The 21,388-nt window shown below is 39.3% G+C and overlaps 2 protein-coding genes across 2 annotated transcripts in view; one reads left to right on the plus strand and one right to left on the minus strand.

The window, feature by feature from the left end:
• Positions 1–16,112, minus strand: part of Mtrex (Mtr4 exosome RNA helicase) — a 59,601-nt gene extending 43,489 nt beyond the window's left edge. The window contains exons 1-7 of the mRNA NM_028151.2: positions 15,962–16,112; positions 10,362–10,499; positions 9,092–9,158; positions 7,300–7,362; positions 6,321–6,433; positions 3,088–3,262; positions 1,832–1,922 (exon numbers count right to left, since the gene is read on the minus strand). Of these exons, the coding sequence (NP_082427.1) occupies positions 1,832–1,922; positions 3,088–3,262; positions 6,321–6,433; positions 7,300–7,362; positions 9,092–9,158; positions 10,362–10,499; positions 15,962–16,089 (775 nt within the window). The 5' untranslated portion in view covers positions 16,090–16,112. The remainder of the gene's footprint in view (positions 1–1,831; positions 1,923–3,087; positions 3,263–6,320; positions 6,434–7,299; positions 7,363–9,091; positions 9,159–10,361; positions 10,500–15,961) is intronic.
• A 299-nt stretch (positions 16,113–16,411) lies between these two features.
• The window catches only part of Dhx29 (DEAH (Asp-Glu-Ala-His) box polypeptide 29), a 41,753-nt gene continuing 36,776 nt past the window's right edge, over positions 16,412–21,388 (plus strand). The window contains exons 1-4 of the mRNA NM_172594.3: positions 16,412–16,705; positions 18,359–18,432; positions 19,574–19,687; positions 21,239–21,368. Coding sequence (NP_766182.2) covers positions 16,525–16,705; positions 18,359–18,432; positions 19,574–19,687; positions 21,239–21,368 — 499 coding nt within the window. The 5' untranslated portion in view covers positions 16,412–16,524. The remainder of the gene's footprint in view (positions 16,706–18,358; positions 18,433–19,573; positions 19,688–21,238; positions 21,369–21,388) is intronic.

Genomic DNA, 21,388 nt, shown 5'->3' on the forward strand with positions numbered 1-21,388 from the left:
CCAGTACCAAGGCAGCTGACAGCATTTCCACTTCACTGGAGAAGCAGAGGTTAACAATGCCTAGGACACTACAGCAATACATCTACAAGTCACGCTATTGCTATTCCACATGAAAGACTTCTGGAAATAAAAGACGGATCTGATGAACAGTACATTCGAAATGGGTGTAGTGCTCTTAAAACGTCCTATCCTATCTCTAACTAAGAAACATTAACTCTACCTCTTATTAATAAAATTCCTTAATTGTTTTGTAAAACTACTTTAAAAAGTATTTTAATAGCTTATTATTATCAATGACTTGAAAATACTTAGTTGGGTTTTTTTAATACAGTTTTGAATATATAGTTTCAAAAAATGTCTCTCTGTTCCACGTTATTTTTTTCTCTTTGCATCTTAATATTTATTTTAATAATTAACTTTTTCTTATACTTTCATGATATATTTAAGTTTGTTTAGCACAAGATCTGAGTGAGATTATTTGCAGTGCTCAGTGGTGTGAGTGTTTGTGTGCATGCGTGTGCCGTGGCAATTGTTTGGAGGTCTAATCCTAGTATTTGGATCCTGGGAATGAACTCAGATTGCCAGTCTCAGGGGTAAGAGCCTTAACCCACTAGTTGGTCCAGGACTCACGGTTTTTAAAGCAAATAGAAAATATGCTCAGAAGTATCTGTAGGAATTTGGCAAAAGTAAAAGTGTTGCTGTTTTCTTACATTATTTTTATCATGAATACACAGATCAGCAGATCTAAACCTGTGGGTCACGACCCCTTTGGGGTCACAAATAAGATATTTACATTATAATTCCTAATAGTATCAAAATTATAGTTATGAAGTAGCAATGAAATGACATATGGTTGGGGTCACCACAACATCATGAACTCTATTAAAAAAGGTTTCAGCATTAGCAAAGTTGAGAAACACCGATATAGACTAATTGAATTCTTTAAATAAAAACCCAATCTTACATTAGGTATGTACATATTAAACATTAGCTTTTAAATGTTAAATTTTCTGGTATATCCAAAATTACAACCACATTTACTTTTGAAGAGATATTAGTTAAGGCAGTGTTGTTTCACTTGCTTATTTAATACTTACTTTTTTTTTTTTTTTACAAATATACATTTATGGGTTTATAAAACTAAATTAACTTAAAAATGACTGTTACCTTTGTAAACCAGAAGGTCTATATATTCTTTCATATTAAATAATTATTGAGAGTCAGACAGGCAGTGGTGGTTCATGCCTCTAATCCTAGCACTCAGGGGGCAGACCCAGGTGAGCTCTGTGAATTTGAGGCCAGCCTATTCTACAGAGGGAGTTTTAGGATAGCCAAGGATACACAGAGAAACCCTGTCTCAAAAGACCACAGAAAAAAGTAACAGTAATAACAATATAATGATGATGATGATAATTACTGAGCTGCTTATGTGGAGAGGAGGGCAAGGCCCTGGCACGTAGCCTACACTACCACTGATCTCATTTCTTCTAGCTCCGCCTCCCCCATCTCCCAGGTGCTGGTATTACAGGCATGTCACACATCTAGCTTAGTGAGCTCTCTTTAAAAGCAAGCTACTTTTAAATCCATTTGCTTTACTTGAATGTAAAATTGGTATAATTTTATCCAATGAGTATTACTACTTAAGGAACTAAACTTTAATTAAGTGATACTGGAAATATTTTATCAGGTTGTCCACAATTTGAATATGTAATAGTTCACTGGAATTCTAGTTACATAAAACTGAAAATCAATCCAAAAATTCTTACTCAAAATTATTAATGGCATTTGTAACAAAAACGAATGATATTTATTTCAACATTATGAAATATACCTGAATCTCTCATGTAATGAATTTCATCAAATATGACCCAAGCAACTTCTCGCATAACTTCAGAGCCTCTATACAGCATACTTCTCAAAATCTAAAAGGGGAAACAGATTTAGCGTGACCTTAACATAACATAATTAGTCAAATACTATTTTTTAACAAGGACTTTTTGATATCTTATGCCTATCTTTGACTCCTCATTACATATAATTAGATATTCACAAAGTTACCATCATCATTCCTATTCTTCCTTTTTGAAATAGGAAGCCTTTCTGTGCACCATCTTTCCAAGGCTAACCCTTTAGAACATGAGAGACACTGGACCTTCACGGTGTCTGCGTTCCTGCCTCACGGTGGATGTACTGTAATAATCACTGGCCTCAGTGTTAAGAGTTAGAGAAAATCTTCAGGTGAAGGGTTTTAGAATGAATAAAAACTTACACAGAACTCCAAAAAGTGAGCTATCCCTTTAGGTACTGTCCAAACTAGATGCAAACTTATACTATTGTAAACGAAAACTATAAACGAAAATGAGAGTCCGGTTAAGAGCACTGTTGAGATAGCTTAGTGGGGTCTAAGTTTAAGGCCCCAAACCAAACGCAGGTGACGGGAGAGAACGAACTGCACAAAGCTCTCCTCTGCCCTTGACACACACAGTGAGTGGCCTGTTGATCTCCTCCACATCATGCAGTGGAGTACATTTACACACAAACTGTTTGTTTAAAGTGTCAAGGTCAGTCAGTAAAGATGATCATGCCAAAACCATGTTACGTGCAAAACTTAACAATGATTTGAAAAAGCTAGGTATAATAATGAATATATTTTTAGTTGACTATTGTAATAATCTTACTGTGATAAATACCCAGGCAGTAAAAGGGGTTAAAAAAAACAGTCACATGAATCAAAGAGTCACTACTTGTATGAAACTATGTATTCAAATCCTTGAAACTATTCATGAGAAAAAAAATTAAGTATTTTTGTCATAGTGGTAATAATAAACTATTAAAATGCTTTCTAAGGTATATTGTATTGGCAAGTACTAAATATTATTAACTCAGAGATACATTTAATGTTGCTAGGGCACTTTATAATAATTATGCCCTTTACAAACAATTCTATTCACAAACATTGATTACATTTTATCTGAAAACAAACAAATAAACAAACAAAAAACAAGCTATAAATCATCCAGTGTTTGACTGGGCATACACTGACTAAGCTAAAAAGAAAACATTTAGATGAGGCACAAAATAAATTACCTCTGTAGTCATAACGAGACAAGATGCTGTGGGATTAATAGTAACATCTCCCGTCATCAGCCCCACATCTTGAAATTCTTCATACATTTCACGGTATTTCTGATTACTTAGAGCCTTAATAGGGCTGGTAAATATTACACGCTGTTTTTCTCTTAAAGCCAATGCAATAGCATACCTGAAATTATAAAAACAGTAAGTATGACTTTTAAGATTTCTGCACATTCATTTGTAATCTGTTTACTATAAACAAACTGTTACACTAGAATCATGGTTTATCTGAAATGAATCATTTGGACTACTAAATGGACAAGGACATTTGACTCTAGTCACTTGACTACAGCGGGTTTGTTGGTGGCTACCCTAGTTTTTGCTAGAGAAGCCTTTGAGTCTGCTGACAGGCCTCTAAAGGTGCATCACTTCTGTCCATCCATTTACATAGAGAGACTACAAGGAAGAAGAAAACCATAAATGGGCTGCGCTTTTCTTCCACAGTTTCATAAATGAGTTAATCCAATATGTAATCTTTTCCTTCATATAATATTTAACAAATCATTTCTTTGTTTGAAATTATGATAGCTCTGTTTATGGAAAAGTTCTTTTCTAAGTATTAATGGAATTCAATACTGTGGCATTGTTTTGTTTTTAAGAACTCAGTTTAGTATTTAAGTACAGACCATGAAATTAAGATTGAAGAGAAACACTGTAGCAGAGGCTTTTTTAAAGAAACAGTTCCTACCCAAAGTATGCTTATCACATCAGAATTTAAAAAAGAGAAATGTTATAAAATTAAGAATTGACCAAGCATGATCAAATAGTAACAGTGAAAGATATATGGAGAAGTGAATATAGAGATGTTATATGATCTAAAATACTGACTCCTTAACAGCAAAAAGGAGTAGGAAACAGGAAAATATGATCTGTATTTAGAGAAAAACAGACAAAAGGAATTTAGTGGGCCCAAAGGTTGAAATTGGCAGATAACAGCTTGAAACCAGCTATACAAAGAGCAGCTATTAGAATGGCATCCCTCAAAATATAGGAAACTATGTTCTAAGAATTAAAAACAAATAGGACAACGGCTCCATAAACAGGCAATCTCAACAGGAAAATAGAAACTGTTAACATATAAGCAACTGAAAACTCTATATAGGTTGCAGGATGAGGGATGTAGCTTAGCTCAAGAGTGGAACACTTGTTTAGAGTGCACAAAGCCCTGGGTTTGATCCCAGTACTCCTAGAAATAAAAATTATGCAGACTAAAGGGCAGAAAAAAATAACAAAATGGACTGGAAAGATGGCTCGTGGTAAGGGCACTGGCTGTTCTTACAGAGAACCTGGGTCCGACTCCCGGCACCCATATGGTGTGGTTCAGATGGTGGCCGAATTTCAGGGATCTGATGCCCTCTTTCAACTTCTGTGGCCTTGGGCAAAATCCAAAATAAATAGAGGGAAAAAGTAGAGGAAAAAGAAACAAACACTATCAAACAAACTTTAAGGTCTTAATAGGAAGTCCAAAATGACAAAGACATAAAAGAAAAACAAAAACATAAAAAAACCCTTTAATAGCTAATAATGTCTAAATCTGAGATTATGATTAGCACTAAAAAAATAAATGAACTTCCAACAAAACGGTCAAAACCAAACTGAAACAACCACTACACTATCTAAGATAAACCATTCATTCAGTAAAAGGAATGGCAAATTCTACAATTCAGCAAACAAACGACTAGTACATTTGAAGACATTAAATATGAGACTCAATGAAATTGAAAAGCACACACAACAGCATGCACTGAGGGTCTCACTTAAGTACCAGGATCCTCGACAGGAATGCTGAGAACACACCCAGCAAGGATCGCAGAGTGCAGGAACATATAAAAAACAAAATGTAGAATATAGCATAAGGAAATTGTTTAGGGGTGCTAGGGAGATGGCTCGGTGATTAAGAGCTCTTGATGCTCTTCCAGGACTCACACACGATTCCCAGCCCGAGCAGGTGGTTTACAACACCTGTAACTCCGGTTCCAAAGATCTTCTGACATCTACAGACATCCACACACACAGCATACAAACTCAGAGACACGTGAACATGTGTGTAAATGGAAATAAACTAAAACAAACTGCTTAAAAATCAATGATAAAGACAAAATCTTAAAACCAGCCACAGAGACAGTATATCACATACAAAGAGAAACAGTCTATCACATACAAGAAAGTGGGATGAGAACAGTTTCCTTTAATCCCAGCACTTGGGAGGAAGAGGCAGGCGGATTTCTGAGTTCGAGGTCAGCATGGTCTAAAGAGTAAGTTCCAGGACAGCCAGGGTTATACAGAGAAACCCTGTCTCAAAAAAAAAAAAAACAAAAAAAAACAAACAAACAAACAAAAAAAAAACCTACTACATTGAATTTTAAATGCTTGTTAGAAAAAGGAAGGTCTCAAAACAATTCCTTCATTTCCCTTCTTAGGAAACTAGGACAAGAGAGAAAGTATAAACCAATGAGATGAAAACAAAGAAAAGCCAGGGAGACCAAAAACTGGATTTTGTCAGATCAACATAATAACAGACCCCACCCCTTCCAGCTAGATTAAGGGAAAAAAAAAAAAAAATCAAACATCAGCCTGATACAGAATCTTAATAATAAACAAACCCCAATGCACCTCAGAAATGAAAATGTGGTGTTTCTTAACAAAATTTCAATTCATCAACCCAACAATATAATACTGGAAAACAGAATTTATCTCAGGATGATTCACTGGATACCCATCGAGACACTTCATCACTCTACAGGACAAGGCAAAATCCATTCCAAACCAAACAAAGGAAACCCACATCATTTCAACGCATTTCAATCTTTTTAAGTAAAAAAGACTGGAGTCTGTAAACTCGTGCAGACGTGAAGAGTGAGAAAGAGACTAACAAACTAGGAACAGGGTCATTCTCCATAGAAATACACTCATGAAAATTCCTAAGTAACATCATACTTAATAATAAAAAAAGCCCATTATTTTCCCAAATAATGGGAACAAAGGAAGCTCTTGATTACATCTATTAAAACACTGTACTGAAAATCCTCAATATTTTAATGAAGGCAAGAGAAAAGAAACTAAAGGTTACGTAAAATAGATATGGACAAGCAAAACCATGCTTCCCTGCAGAGTAAAGCAATGGTAACTCTCCCATATACAATAACTAAGTGATCTGACTGCCTCCTGAAAGGACCACTACTTACTCGGCACACACGGTCTTCCCTGCTGACGTATGAGCAGATACTAGCACAGACTGGTTATTATCAACACACTGAATGGCTTCTCTTTGGAAAGCATCAAGAATGAATGGGTATTCCTACAAAAGCAAATTAATAGACACATGAGAATGCTAAGCTACCTAAAGCACACTTAAAATGAAAGGAAAGACTCTTTCCACAGCAGTCTAGGATTCCCTTATGATCCCACTCCCACTCAGTAGGGATAAGACGCCTATAAAACAAGTTTATCCAACAACGGTACAGGCCGTAATCCGCTGTTTAACTTTGGCATTCTATTCTATTCGTGGTTACACTTAAGTCAGTAATGGAAGTAGTCATTGTTGCAGGCTTTGTGGGACTGTACAACACATTTTCCACATCTAAATCTTCATAATTCCATGAAACAGGTGCATGGATAACGTCCTTTCCTAGATGGAACTCGAAATTCCTAGCATTACTTGGCAAAGGCAGAGAGAGACACTTCCTTAGACTGTGAACTCATGCTTGCTTCTCCAGCCTCCCTTTTATAAAGAAAGTTCTTTAAAGAAATAAGCCTTATTCTTTTAAACTTTAAAGACTTTTAAAAAGTCTAATTAACAGTTTAAAGCAACAGGTGTGCACATGTAACCCTGGTATGCAGGGTTCTTTGAGGCCCCTTTGGACAACTGGGAAGATACATCAGACAAAGCAAACTGGGCTCTGGCTTCTTTAGAAGATGCTGAGTGGTTAAGCCATCAGCAAAGCATGCACACGTGCAATTCTTTCTATACAAAGGCTGACAAATTACAACTTTTGAGAAAGGCAATAAACAGTTTTAAACTCTTACCACACCATCATCGCTTCTGGCACTGTTATTGTATAGCAGATTTCTTCACAACATACAAACAAGTACATTTAAAAATCTCATTTGAAATGTTTTCTTTTTCAGAATCTCACAAAACTTCCCAAAGAGCATAATACAGACCTTTGCTGCCTTCCCAACTCGAGGTTTAAGTGGTATATAATCCTCATCTGCAGGAAGAGCGACCTGATGTCAAAATTCAAGGAGAAAACAAGATAAGACCATTGAAATTCCAGACTCCAAACCCATTGATGGTTTAGAGAATAAAAATGATCAACATGGTAGTCTTACAAGCTAGAAAATCAGCTAACTATGAGAACAAGGGAAAAAGTTAGTTACAACATTCAAAAAAACTCTTAGCGCTGGCCTAATGGCAATGTAACTAAAAACATGCACCACTATGTTCCTGTAGAAACTGTTCATTAAAAGCTAAGCTAGATCTATAATCTACCACGGCTGTCATCTTTCCCACACCTAATGTACATACAATAATGGTGCTCAAAACCCAGAAAACACACAAAATGGGAGAGCATCAATAAAACAAAAAAGTATATGAAATAAAGGGATACTCCCTGTTACCAGATTCCCAAGTATAAATATTAATATCAGAATGCTTGCTCCTAACTGTGTAAGAATCTAACCACTTGGCATATAAATAATCCACAAGGTGGCTTTAAGGAACACACAGAAATTAGGCAAAACTTCAATTTCTAAAGATAAAACTTCAATAAAAAAATTAAATGGATGAGGTTAAAAGCCTTTAACAATATTAAGAATCAGTAAGCTCATTATGATCTCTGGATTTTAAGACAGAGCACTGGCCAGGGTCTGAAGTACTGAGAGTTACCCATCAACTGGCCATTGTGTCTCACACAGGCCAGGGTCTGAAGTACTGAAAGTTATCCATCAACTGGCCATTGTGTCTCACACAGTACCATTTCTCAAAAAAGAGACTTTGGGCAGAAAAACAAACTTAAACTGGTAAGGTTCTAAATCCACACAAATGCCGTTTTTATTAATCTAGAATTTTTCTCCATTCACTTATCAGGTGTGTATTTGTTTCTCTTTGGGTTACCCTGGCTGTCCTGGAGCTTGCTCTGTTGACCAGGCTGGCTTTGAATTCATAGAGGTGTGCCTGCCTCTGCCTCCCAAGGGCTAGGATTAGAGACGTGCACCACTGCCGCCTGGCAGGAATACTTTTACCAGTTATTTATTACCATAAGAAGGTACTCGTGCCTCAGCACAGTGAGGGGCCAGCTCTCCTCCTACCCTGGGTCCAGAGATTCAACTCAGGCTGCCTAGTTTGCAGCCACCTCTTTTACCCACTGAGTTGTCTTTCAGGTCCAGCCTGATATAAAGTTTCATGGTAATGGTAAAAGGTTTAGTAGAATAAAATGTATCATTGCAGTCTGTCCTATGTGTATACATTCTCACTTCTAAATGGATACCATAAGTCATCAGTGGTCATTATCTAGTAGCAATCTATTAGTCATGGACCATGACATGAAATAGCAAGTAAACTGCAAAAACCGCACTGGTAACTAACTATAAGAGTATGAGAATAAGTCTTCAACACTAACTTTGTGCTCATAATTTCTCTATCTTTAAATATAATCTTTATAGTTATCCCATCAAGATAAATTTCATTGTTTTAAATTTATAAATGAAATAGACAATGTTCAAAGAGGTTAGAAAATTTACTCAAGATCATAGTTCAGAGAAAAGCTGGGTTGGCGTTTGAACCCAAGGGCTCTCCACAGAGCGATACAGTTCTTCTACCACACTACACGCACCACAGAAATGACTTGATTCCAGGCCTTCAATGCTAAACAGCCTGCTGCCATCACATGGAGCAGGACAAAGACCACCAGCATTTATAACGCTGACCTATCTATGTTAGGCTGCCTGTACTTACCTCATGTGTGCAGCCTTCAACTGTTTCCACTGACTGTACCTTGACTCTGGGCATCAGGTCCGCCAGGCTAAAAAAGTTATTAAAATGACATGAATTATTTTCAATAATTAGATCATAAGCCTATCCGCACTGCTAAACAAAACGACACTGCCCAACTATAATACTGTAAATCCAAACTATTTTAGCTATTATAAATATTCAGAGAAGTCACGTGACTTAAATGACCTGAAAACTCAAAACACTAAGATCATCTTTTGTTATAAATATGTAACAGACTGGATACCATAGATTATTCAACAAACATCAGCTTACCTCCACTATTTTGGATAAAAAATACCTCTTCAAAGTACTGTCACTACCTCAAAACACAAAGGTGACTTAAGGTATAAACTACATAAATTTAGATGTTGCTATAATTTATAGTGCTATTCATCTGGTCCTATACTATGCAGAACAAGGCTCTCTGAACTCTGAGAGAACAAAACTATAAATAAACTATGTGTATTTCTATATTAGACTCATTATTTTTGTATTATATTCGTGATATTTACTTTAAGACAATAAATATATTTTTAGCAAATATCCAAAAGTTCCAACAATAGGTAATAAGAATTTTTAAATTACAATTATTTTGCAACCTATTGCATGACTGTGGGAAATGGCACAATCTTAAGTTCTTCAGTTAGACCTGCACCGTCATTTAATAGACAGACAGTAGCTAGAATAGCCTAAACAGGAAGGAAAGTCAAAGCTGTAAGCAGCATTATCGCAGGGTCAATCAGGTCAACCCAAACGACTGGTATCAGGAATAAAAGTTCCAGCTTTAAAATTCTGAGAAATATAAATATCAGAAAATCTTTATTCAGACACATCCATGTGTCTCCATTATCAAAAGCAGATTTTAGCATCATAGCCATGGTACTACTAGCAATGCAGTACTCATACATACTTATTACACCACTGGATCAGGGTTACTCTTCATCATGAGACATCTCTATGTAAAGAAACAATGTATGTAATGTATGTATGTAAATGTATGTAAAGAAACAAGACCTCTTCTCTCCTAAGAAAACAAGTCTTCAAATACTTTCCCCAAATTGGATTTTAAAATATCAAAAGATGAATCATTTATGTCTTCTAATTATCCATATTTAAGCAGCTGATCTATATTTTCATGCTTATCAAATTATAAAATAACACAATTTTTAAAATGTTACACATCTATCAAATTAAGAGTAACTAACATTATGACTATAGAAATACTACCTACCTTAAATCTTCATTAATTGAGTCTTCTATTCTCGGCTTCTTGCCAAAAATAGGTTCATCAGTGCCTTCAACATCTAGATCTCTTTTGTTTTTCCCCCCACTGGCTGACTCTGATTGTAATTTGGTATCCAGTCGTTTCCTGAAAAAAGCAAACAGTTTAGAAAAATTCCATCATATCAGTTCCAGTTTTAAAATAATCCTACATTACTTAATATATTACATATACTTAGCAAAGTTATCGTTTAAATAAGTGACCTTTATAAATCAAAGCTGGCCAACCCTCAGTAAACGGTAACTTCATAACTAGCAAAGCTGACTGTTTGATATTCCTTACAGATTTTGTATTTTTCTTGGATGTGTTGCTTTAGATTCTGAAATTCCTATTACAAGGAAAAAATTTTTCCTTAAGTTCATTGTTTCTTAAAACAGTTGAAATTTACATCAAGACTTTGCAAACCTTTACAGCCTTCCTAACAGTGCAACACTACTAATTGGAAGAAAAAAACAACTGTCTGGTTAGAGTTGGAGCCAGGCCTGGTGGAATGCAGAAATCACAGAAGGTTAAAGCAGAAGTCTGTAAATTCAAGGGCAACCTTGGGTGCACAGTGAGAACCTGTTTCAAAAAAGACAAAATGAAAGAAAGCAAAAGTCCCACAGTAGCGACACTACACAGTGCTTTATTTATAGCTTAGCTATCTGGAACTAACTCAATCGAATGTACACCACACAGCAATTTTTTTTTTTTTTTTTTTTTTTTTTTTTTTGGTTTTTCGAGACAGGGTTTCTCTGTATAGCCTTGCCTGTCCTGGAACTCACTTTGTAGACCAGGCTGGCCTTGAACTCAGAAATCTGCCTGCCTCTGCCTCCCAAGTGCCCGGCAACTCCATGCAAATTTTAAATTTAGCTGCAAAGGCCAAAAATAAGCAAAATAGGGCTGGAGAGATGACTCAGCAGTTAAGAGCAGCACTGGAAGCTCTCCCAAAGGACCCAGGTTCAATTCCTAGCACCCACATGGCAGCTCACAACACTGTAACTCCAGTCCCAAGGGATCCAGTGCCACCTTCCGGCCTCTGACAGACGGTACCATGTAGGTACACAGGGCACAGACATACATGAAAGCAAAACACCCATAAACATAAAGTTTTACAAACTTGAATAAGATAAGCAGTGAGGCATGGTCCCCCGTAGATGCCTTTGATCCCAGGACTCACAGGCACATCTCTGTGAGTTTGAAGCCAGCCTGGTCTATATAGTGAGGTCTAGGCCAGCCTAGAAACACTCTTATAAGGCAAAAAATAAATAGATGGACAGACAGCTTCTATAAAAGGAAATGATAGATTTATCTCCTGCTATTGTTACAGGATATAAAATTACTAAAATGTAAGCAAATAATTGAGTCCCACAGAAATTAAGAATTAAGCCGGGCGGTGGTGGCGCACGCCTTTAATCCCAGCACTCGGGAGGCAGAGGCAGGCGAATTTCTGAGTTCGAGGCCAGCCTGGTCTACAAAGTGAGTTCCAGGACAGCCTGGGCTATACAGAGAAACCCTGTCTCGAGAAAAAAGAAAAAAAAAAGAATTTAATTAAAAGGTATTAAAAGAGAAAGATGGTAAGACAAATGCTGAAGACAGTTAAAAACCATTTAACTGAAAAGGTATATATCTAAACTACTAGAGGGCTACAACCTCTCTTTTTATATCTGCTTATTATTGTGGGGCAGGGGCACATGCATGAGGAGGTCAGGGGACAATCTTCTCAAGTCCCTTCCTTCCTTCCTTCCACCATGTGACTTCCAAGGAATGGAACTTAGGACATCAGGCTGGGCAGCACCTGTACCAACCTGAGCCAACGTGCCAGCCCCAAATAGGTTTTCTTTCATAAAGAAAAAAAAAAAAAAGATGCATTTTGTATGTGTGTTTTGCTTGAATATATACATGTATATCACATGCATGCCTAGTATCTAGGGAGGTTAGAATTGTTTACATGATTAATATTTACCTATATTAGGTATAAGCCAAAGTTTTAAAAATACTTTTATTAATTCACCTTGAAATGGCAGTGAGACTGCCACCTATTAACATAATTCTGTGTGTGTGTGTGTGTGTGTGTGTGTGTGTGTGTGTACTCGTACATCCATCTGTACACATGCATGTGTGCCTGTAGAAACTAGCCGTCAACAGCCTTTGTTTTCCTCAAATCACCTTCCACCTGCTTTTGTCAAGCCTGGGCCTCTGACTGAACCTGAGTCAGTTCCTCTGGCGCCAAGCAAGCCATAGGATCCCCTCATGCTGGGATCACAGGCGTGCACTGCTCCGAGAGCTTTTACATGGGTCCTAAGGCTATGAACTCAGCTCCTCATTGGTCATCAATCTTCCAACTGGGCCTCTATTTTTCATTTTCTTGAGACAGCTCCCACATTGTAGCCTCAGACTCAATCTTCCTGTCTCACGCCTCAAGTGCGGGGATTACAGGCAGGAAACGTTCCTCTTATGGAAAAACTATTACATGTCAAATAAGACTACTACGTAATTGTGAAGAAAACATGACATTTATAGTTGAAGTTGCTTAAAATCCTGTATTAATTACATCAGTAGTGTATAAATTTTATTTTTTCAGAGAAAGACTCTCCAAGCAATTGTAGTGAAAGACCTAAAAGCAATGGGATCAATAGCAGCGAGGCCCTTACGCACTAAGTAATACTAAGTGCCACCGTGGGAAACCAGAGCCTGTTTAGAGACGGAGCTTATTCTAGCTCTGTGGTAGTGAATAGAGACAACTTTATACGAGAGAGTATATGAGGTGCAGAGACTGACTGGTGAGGTAGTTCTCCATAAAAATTCACAGGGGTGGGGGTGGGGGTGGGGATATAGTCCAGCCCTTAAAAGCACTTGTTGATCTTGCAGAGGACCCAGGCTTGATTTCTAGCACCCACATGGTGGCTCATAATCACTGGTAACTGGTACAGTTCCAGGGGATACAACAGGGACATACATGGTACACATACATGCATGCATGCAGATAAAACTTTCGTACACGTAAGTAAATCTTATGAATGAATAATAAATAAATTCACAAGACCTCGCTTGCAGAGCTCTCACGGCTTATGACTGGAAGCTCAAAGCAGAGTAAGAGAAGCAAGGCTCAGCCAGGAGTGCTTGCCACACAAGCCCGAGGACCGGACTCTGATAACCCCTTTTCAATGTAAAAACGATTAAAATAAAAAACCCCAGATGGGGTGATTTGCATCTGCAATCCCAGCACTCCTACGGTGGAGACTCGAGAGAAGACTCAAGACGGAGTCTAAACAACTGATACAGTGCTGCAGCTGACACTCAAAGATCTGCCACAAAACAAGACGGAATGAAAAGCTGTCTCCTGACCTCCTCAGGAACACTGAGGCAAGATGAGCCCACTTCACACGCAAAACACACACACAGTCACACACACACTTAAAAGTAGACACAATATGATCATGAAAAGGTAAAAACATAATATAATATGAACACAATTCTCAGCAATAAAAGGAAAAGTGTTGCTACATGTTATAAGAACAAACAGTTTAGACACTGAGGAAAAAAAGAGGCCAAAAAAAAAAAAAAAAAAAACCCAAACCCATATATGGTACTCAGATGGAATGTAAATGCTGAATTTAAGCACATTCTAGAAAATGGAAACTGCTCCAAGACACGGAGGAAGCAGATAGCCTGGGACGACACTACAAAGGAACCTCAGAGTTGTGTGTGCACTGACTGCTGTGATTTAGAGTGCTTCATTTACCCAATGAGAGACACAGGGCAGGAGGAGGGAGGGAAGGAGGTGTGCACAACTCGGCTCCTAACCTTGGGAAGCAGCCAGGTGTGGCAGCGCACACCTTTAATTCCAAGCATGTCTGAGGACAAGGCCAATAATGGTTACATAGCAAGACCCTGTCTCAAAACAAACTGACACACAAGCAAACGTTAAACTTGCCTTTTCTTTATGAACTGTATTTCAAGGTGAAAATGAACCACCAACGAAAGCTCTAGTGTGCTTTTTGTTGCTGTAATAAAAACACTGGCCAGGCATGGTGGCGCACGCCTTTAATCCCAGCACTCGGGAGGCAGAGGCAGGTGGATTTCTGAGTTCGAGGCCAGCCTGGTCTACAAAGTGAGTTCCAGGACAGCCAGGGCTATAGAGAAACCCTGTCTCAAAAAAACAAAAAACAAAAAACAATAATAATAATAATAATAATAACAAAATAAAAATAAATAAAAACACTGACCACAAGCAACTTAGACAGGAAAGGACTTAATTCAGCTGATGTGTTTACAATCCATCACTCAGAAAAGCGAAAATGGGAACTCGGAGGCAGAGACCACAGAAATGCTGCTCACGGGTTTCTATAGCTCCATCACCCAGTGCAGGCTCACCTGCCCAGGAAGGTACACACCATAGCGCACTGGGCTGCCCTCCCACATAAATCAGCAATTAAGAAAATGCTCCAAAGACTTGTCCAAGGGTCAGTGTGGTGAAGGAAATTCCTCAACTTGAGAACTGAAGGTAACTGACAATAAGGGAAATTCTGTGTCTTCTTTGTGTGGCGCCTACACTTGAGCATACAGTGGAGGCCAGAGGACTTCCAGCATCCTACATTACTCCCTTGAGACAGCGTTTCTCACTTATACAACCAAGAGGCTAAGTTAGCAACCAGCCAGGCCCAACAATTTTTGTCTCTGTGCCCCACTGTGCTGGGGTTACAGTGCTCACACTTTTTATGTGGGTACTAGAGATTTGAAACTAGGTCCTCATTCTCAAACAGAAAGCTGTCTTTTACACTGGCCATGTCCTCAGCCCTAGAGCAATGATTTTTTAAATTAATTAATTTATGACTGGATTCCAGGTAAGAAGCAGAAAGACATAGCTTTTTTTTTTTTTTAAACCAGTACTTTGCAACTACTCATGTAATAACGGACCGAATCAATCATCAAGTGTAAAACGCTAACGGAAGAGAAAACTAGTTTGACCGAGTGTCATAGGGGCACTCTGGGAATTCCAACCCTAAGGACCTGAAATAAGAGGATCTCGAGTTCGAGGGCTGCCCAACTTACATAGCGATATCCTGAATCTGACTTTATTATTATTATTATTATTATTATTATTATTATTATTATTATTAATTTATTTTGGGAAAACTACAACTTGGAGATTAAATCTCTTCCTTCGGTAGCGATTTGCCTTCGCGGTTTAAGAACCCCCTACATGTCTTCCCCCTTGGCTCATCTAGTGCCTCGCTGCTTAAAGACTATGTGAGAGGTTTTGTGGGTGACAAGCCCCGCCTCGCAAGCAAAGCCGTACCTGGCCTGCTAAGCTGGGGTTACAGCCAAAGCATGGCCTAAGGAAGCCACGCTGCGGCCGGACAGGCACGAACACCGAGACCGCCCTCCCTCCCGCAAAATCAACCTTTCCTCTCTCCCCAACGGTTTTTTTTTTTTTTCCCCTCAATCTCCTTAGCCTCTTGACTCCATTCAAACACTTTCTGTGCTCCTCGTCTGAGTCGTGTTTCCTTTACCGGCATCAAAAACAAGAAGAACGAGAAGAAAAAGAGCTCAGAGGTTTTCCTTACCCGGCCTTGTCTGCAGACCCTGGTGGCCCCTTCCATTTCTCTTTCTCTTTGTCTTTCTTGGCTCCTGCTGCAGAGGTCGAATCATCCTCGAAAACGCTGAAAAGCTCATCCCCGAAAGCATCCGCCATCTTTCGGAACTCTGAGACCGAATCTCCCTCCTACCCAAGAGGCCCCGCGACCGTACCCTACAGTGACGCCGAATGGGGGGACTCGACGGTGGCCCGGAGGAGTCAAAAGTGAGCGAGCCTTGAGCCCCGCGTGACTTTTCTCCTTTCTAGTCTGGGTCCTGCCCCTTTTCTCTTCCAACCACTGCGAGTCCGGCAGTTCAATGACTAAAAACTTAGCGACCAGTGGCGCACGACAGCAGCCATGCCGCTCGCTCCCGGGAGCCGAGAGGCGGAGTCTGAGGACACGGGCCAATTGAGCCGGAGCCCCAGCCGCGGAGCCCGGATGGAGGAGGCTGGGTGGAGGCGTGGGAGCCGGCAAACGTGAAGAGCTCTCGGGCTTCTGCTGTGCCGCAGCGGGGATCTGGATCTGGAAGACTACTCTCCTGCAGCTGAAACATGGGCGGCAAAAATAAGAAACACAAGGCGCCGGGAGCTGCGGCGATGCGGGCCGCCGTGTCTGCTTCCAGAGCCAGAAGTGCAGAGGCCGGAGCTGTTGGGGAAGCCCAGAGCAAGAAGCCGGTGGCCAGGCCGGCGCCCGCCGTCCCCACCGGCGCCCGGGAGCCCCGAGTGAAGCAAGGTAAGCCCTGACCCAGTGCCCAGCCTTCTGCCCTCAGACCCTGCTTCTTGTCCAGCAAAGACTCACAACGTGAGCTGATGAGATCCAAACTTAGACATCTTCCACACCTGAGCAGTGGGTGGGGTGGCCTTGTAGATCGGTCTAAGGGCCTTTGGCCATTAAAGTTACAAAAGTAACTCTGTTACAGCGTGGCTTCGCCTTTCTAACTCACTCTTTTTTTTTTTTCTTTCTCCTTCTAAGAACGGAGTCATGGCATCTGCTGTTGTTCAGCAGGAATCCACTCTGAGCTGTCAGAACAGCCGCTCCGCTAGTTAAGAGAGTTGTTAAGGGAAGTGCTTCTGGCTTGATGCAGCTCCATGTTCTGTCAGATCTTAATGTCTTCTTCAGCATCTATCTACATAAATATCCTTGTATGTTCCAGAAAAGTCAGTGTTTCCTAAGAATAACCACACTTTACACATTGGACACTGGATTGACTTACAGTAAAATTCTATGCTTGTCAAATCCTTGCATTTTTTTGCTTACCCTGCAGATTGATTTGATAACTTGAAGGTGATTAGTTACGGCCACTCTTTCAGCTAGTTTCAAAAACATCAAAATTATATGTTGTTTTGTTCTGTTTGATCTGTTTGCTTGCAGTAATTTTTTTCTATAACAAAAAACTTGCAAGCATATGTGCTTATTGATACATAAATACCAAGCATCTGACTGGTGATAATAAGACCGAAAAAAATGGAAACCTTCGCTCCAGAGCAGCTTAGGAATCTAATTTACTAATCACACAGACAGTCGTGCTTTATAGTTGTTAAGCTTCAGAGAGAGAGAGAGCATGCCCATGAGTGTTTAGCAGGGTGTTTTGTTTCGGTTTTTTTCCCCCCAATGGTGAGGAGTCATGAAAAGTGATAGTTGAGCTGAAATTAGAAGCTGTCTAGAAGTTAATCCTGTAAAGCATGGTAGGAATAACATTCCCAAGATCTTGAGTTAAGAAAGAGCTTGGAGGGGGCTGGAGAGATGGCTCAGTGGTTAAGAGCGCTGACTGCTCTTCCAGAGGTCCTGAGTTCAATTCCCAGCAACCACATGGTGGCTCACAACCATCTGTAATGAGACCTGATGCCATCTTCTGTGGTGTATCTGAAGACAGCTACAGTGACAGCTACAGCGTACTCATATTAAAAAAAAAAAAAAAAAAAAGCTTGGAGCATTGTGTGTGTGTGTGTGTGTGTGTGTGTGTGTGTGTATGTGTGGTGGGGGATTTATGAGAAAATAAGCTAGTGGCATGGCGCACTTACTCCTAGAAAGTAATCCTCTATAAATGCAAATTATTAGACTTGTAGTTTCAGATATGACACATTTCTCCCTGAGAATTCTACAGCTGTCTCGCTGCAGACTAAGATCTTTTTCTTTTACTACTGACTTCTCACTGAAGTCTTTCAAGTTCCTGACAGTCATTTGTTGTAGTGTTTGTCTTCACTTTCCCTTTCCTTTCCCTTTCCTAAGATGTTAACTTTGAGATCTTAAATTCTTTGGTAAAGTTAAGGGGAAAGAATTAAATTAAAGTCAGAGATTTACTATTTAGCAACCTTTTAAGAAAAATTAAGATGGTACAATGAATACTAATCATTAAATTTCCCATTTGTTGTCTATTATATACAGGTCCAAAAATTTATAGTTTTAATTCTGCAAATGATTCCGGTGGCTCTGCAAATCTGGACAAATCTATTTTGAAAGTGAGTAAGCAAAGTTTTTGCTGCGTTTCAGGAAATATTCTCATTCAAGCAAAACACAGAAGCTGTCAGCGGTTAAGAGCAGTTGCTGCTCTCACAGAGGACCCCGGGTGTCTTTTAACACTTACATGAAGCAGCTCACAACTGCCTGTGACTCTAGTGTCAGTGGTCGGTCCCTTGCCTTCTGCTGGTCTCTGCAAGTACCCAGATGTATGTGACATACACACACACACACACACACACACACACACAGAGACATGAATAAGTGAATAAATCTCAATTAAAGTTATGTCTTTTCGAGTAAAAAGAAAATTAAAGGGTATTTAAATTTTTTTAGAGATAATACCCCAGCTACTAAATAGATATAAGTCAAAGGCATGTTGAGAACTTCTAAGAAGTTGAAAACAGTCTGGATAAAGCTTCCTTTGGTCCCTGTGATGTCCTTCATAATTTACAGTTCAATTTCTTGGTGCTGCTATTAGCCTTTCTGTGCTTCCTGAGAGCACTGTCACCGAATTATAGCTTCCTGTGTATACATCCTCCAACTCAGCTAAACTCCTCCAGTGTGTTTGTGGGTTTGCTCTACACCAGTTAGTTAAGTAACAAAGGGAAAGGATTGTTTTATCAGTAAAACACTTGTGTGCTTTTCAGTTAAAAATAGCTAAACAATAGAGAATAAATGGCTAGTTGAAAAAAATAGGAAACTAAGTGAGACCCAAAAGAGCTTGTGACCTGTGTCACTCGGTAGATGGTTGGGACTTCACCCTGGCGTGTCCTTTGTTAGTGTCCAGGCTGTGAGGCTGTTTGCTTAGGCTGCTTTCCCTGAGGCAGATCTCGTGGATCTGAACCTAAGGATCTTAACTGGACAAGGCAGGGCCTGGTACTCTCTACCCTGGCTACACAAGAGTGATCGCAGACATGGGCCTGGGGAGGCTTTTTTAAGATGGGTTTGTTCCCCCGCTTTATGTGCTGTCGCATGCCGTAGCAACGTGGCCAAATGCACAGTAATCCGGAAAAAGCCATAACCGTATCTCCTTTTAGTAAAAACCTGGGATAGGTTGGTTGGGAGGGATAGAAAAACTGTATGATTTGCACATTTGGTTTCTATAATTTAGCTTCTAATAAGCTTTCTCAACCTCAACAGGTGGTGATTAACAATAAACTAGAGCAAAGGATTATCGGAGTGATCAATGAGCATAAAAAGCAGAACAGCGACAGGGGAGCGATCTCTGGAAGACTGTCGGCTAAGAAGCTACAGGTGTTTCTCACCGCCACCTTTCATCCCGGGGCAGGGTCCCTGCGCCCAGTGCTACAATACCCGCTTTACTGGGCTATTGTTCCTACCGTCCGGTGGTGGGCACTAGATCTAGGATCTTGTGCATTTATTGGGGACAATTTAGAGGCAGCTGTAAATGTGGGATAAAAGTGAACTCTTTAAACCTTCCATTGGGATCCCATGTAGATGGTTTCTAACTGCAAGCACAAGGAGAAAATTGATCATGTGCACACACTGACATAAGGCATCCGCTGTGAGTTATACTCCCGAGCTACGTCACTGACTGCCTTTTTGTCACCCTCTGCCCTGCATTTTGTTTACATGCTCTGATGCGATAATCCCACACGATAAATGCAATTGATCTTTTCAACTGAAAGACTTGAGACTTGGGAAAATGGTAGATTAAAGTATAAAGTTAGTAAGTATCAAAATAAGCAGAATCTGGATTTGAAACCAGTTCTGCTCAGCTTTTTAAATATCATGCTATAGAAGTACATTTAAATGTTTTATACAGAGAGATGTTCGCTAAAACATTAAAGAAGAAAATTCTAAACATTCACATATAGAAAAATGTGTACTTAAATTATGATATATCTACCCAAAGATATACTGTATAACTATTAAAAGTGTACACACACACACATATATGTGTGTGTGTGATATGTATGTATATATGTATGTGTGTGTGTGTGATATGTATGTATATATGTATGTGTGTATATATAGGTATATGTCTATACCTATATATACACACACAAACACACAAATATTGGGGGGATGGGGTCAAGATAGGGTTCCTCTGTTTTAACCTTGGCTGTCCTGGAACTCAGTCTATAGACCAGACCTCTAATTTGCAGAGATCCACCTGTGTTGGGGTAAAAGGCAGGTATGACACCACCACCTGGTAACTATTAAAATTATTAAGGAAAAGTTCATTTCTACTAATACTAAGTAGACATAGATCAAACATGTTGAGATTTTTGTGAGATATTAAAGAAAGATTGAAAAATAAATAAATAGATAGATAAATAAAATTAAAAAACAAAACAAAACAAAAAAAACCTCTTTAAGCCAGGCGGTGGTGATGCACCCCTTTAATCTCAGCACTGGGGAGGCAGAGGCAGGCGGATCACTGAGTTTGACGCCAACCTTGTCTACTTAGCACGTTCCAGGATGACCAGAGCTACATAATAGATCCTGTCTCAAAAAAAAAAAAAAAATTTAGGAAAAAATAAATGTATGGTTCCCAAAATCTTTATATAATGAGCACATTTAAATTTTAACTACAAGGTGGGTTCCCCCACTTTCCCAGCCTTCCCTTTCTCGTTCTTTCTCTTTCTCCCTCGTTTTGGGGGTGCTAGGGATTGAGCCCAGAGTCTTTAGCAGGTTACAGAAAATACTCCCCAGCACCCCACAAAAACTGTTTTGAAATTACACTGTTCCCATTTCTGATTTAAAATGAGTGAGAAAATGAGATTAGGAGTTTGCAAAAGGATCAGACAAGCCAACGTAACTTCTGTTTCTCCTTGGTAGGATTTATACATGGCTTTACAAGCGTTTTCCTTTAAGACTAAGGATATTGAAGATGCCATGACCAATACACTCTTGCATGGAGGTGACCTTCATTCTGCCTTGGACTGGCTCTGCTTAAATCTTTCCGATGGTAAGCAGTGTTGTCATTAA

Source organism: Mus musculus, chromosome 13 (genome assembly GCF_000001635.26).
Source record: "Mus musculus strain C57BL/6J chromosome 13, GRCm38.p6 C57BL/6J".
Lineage (NCBI taxonomy): Eukaryota > Metazoa > Chordata > Mammalia > Rodentia > Muridae > Mus > Mus musculus.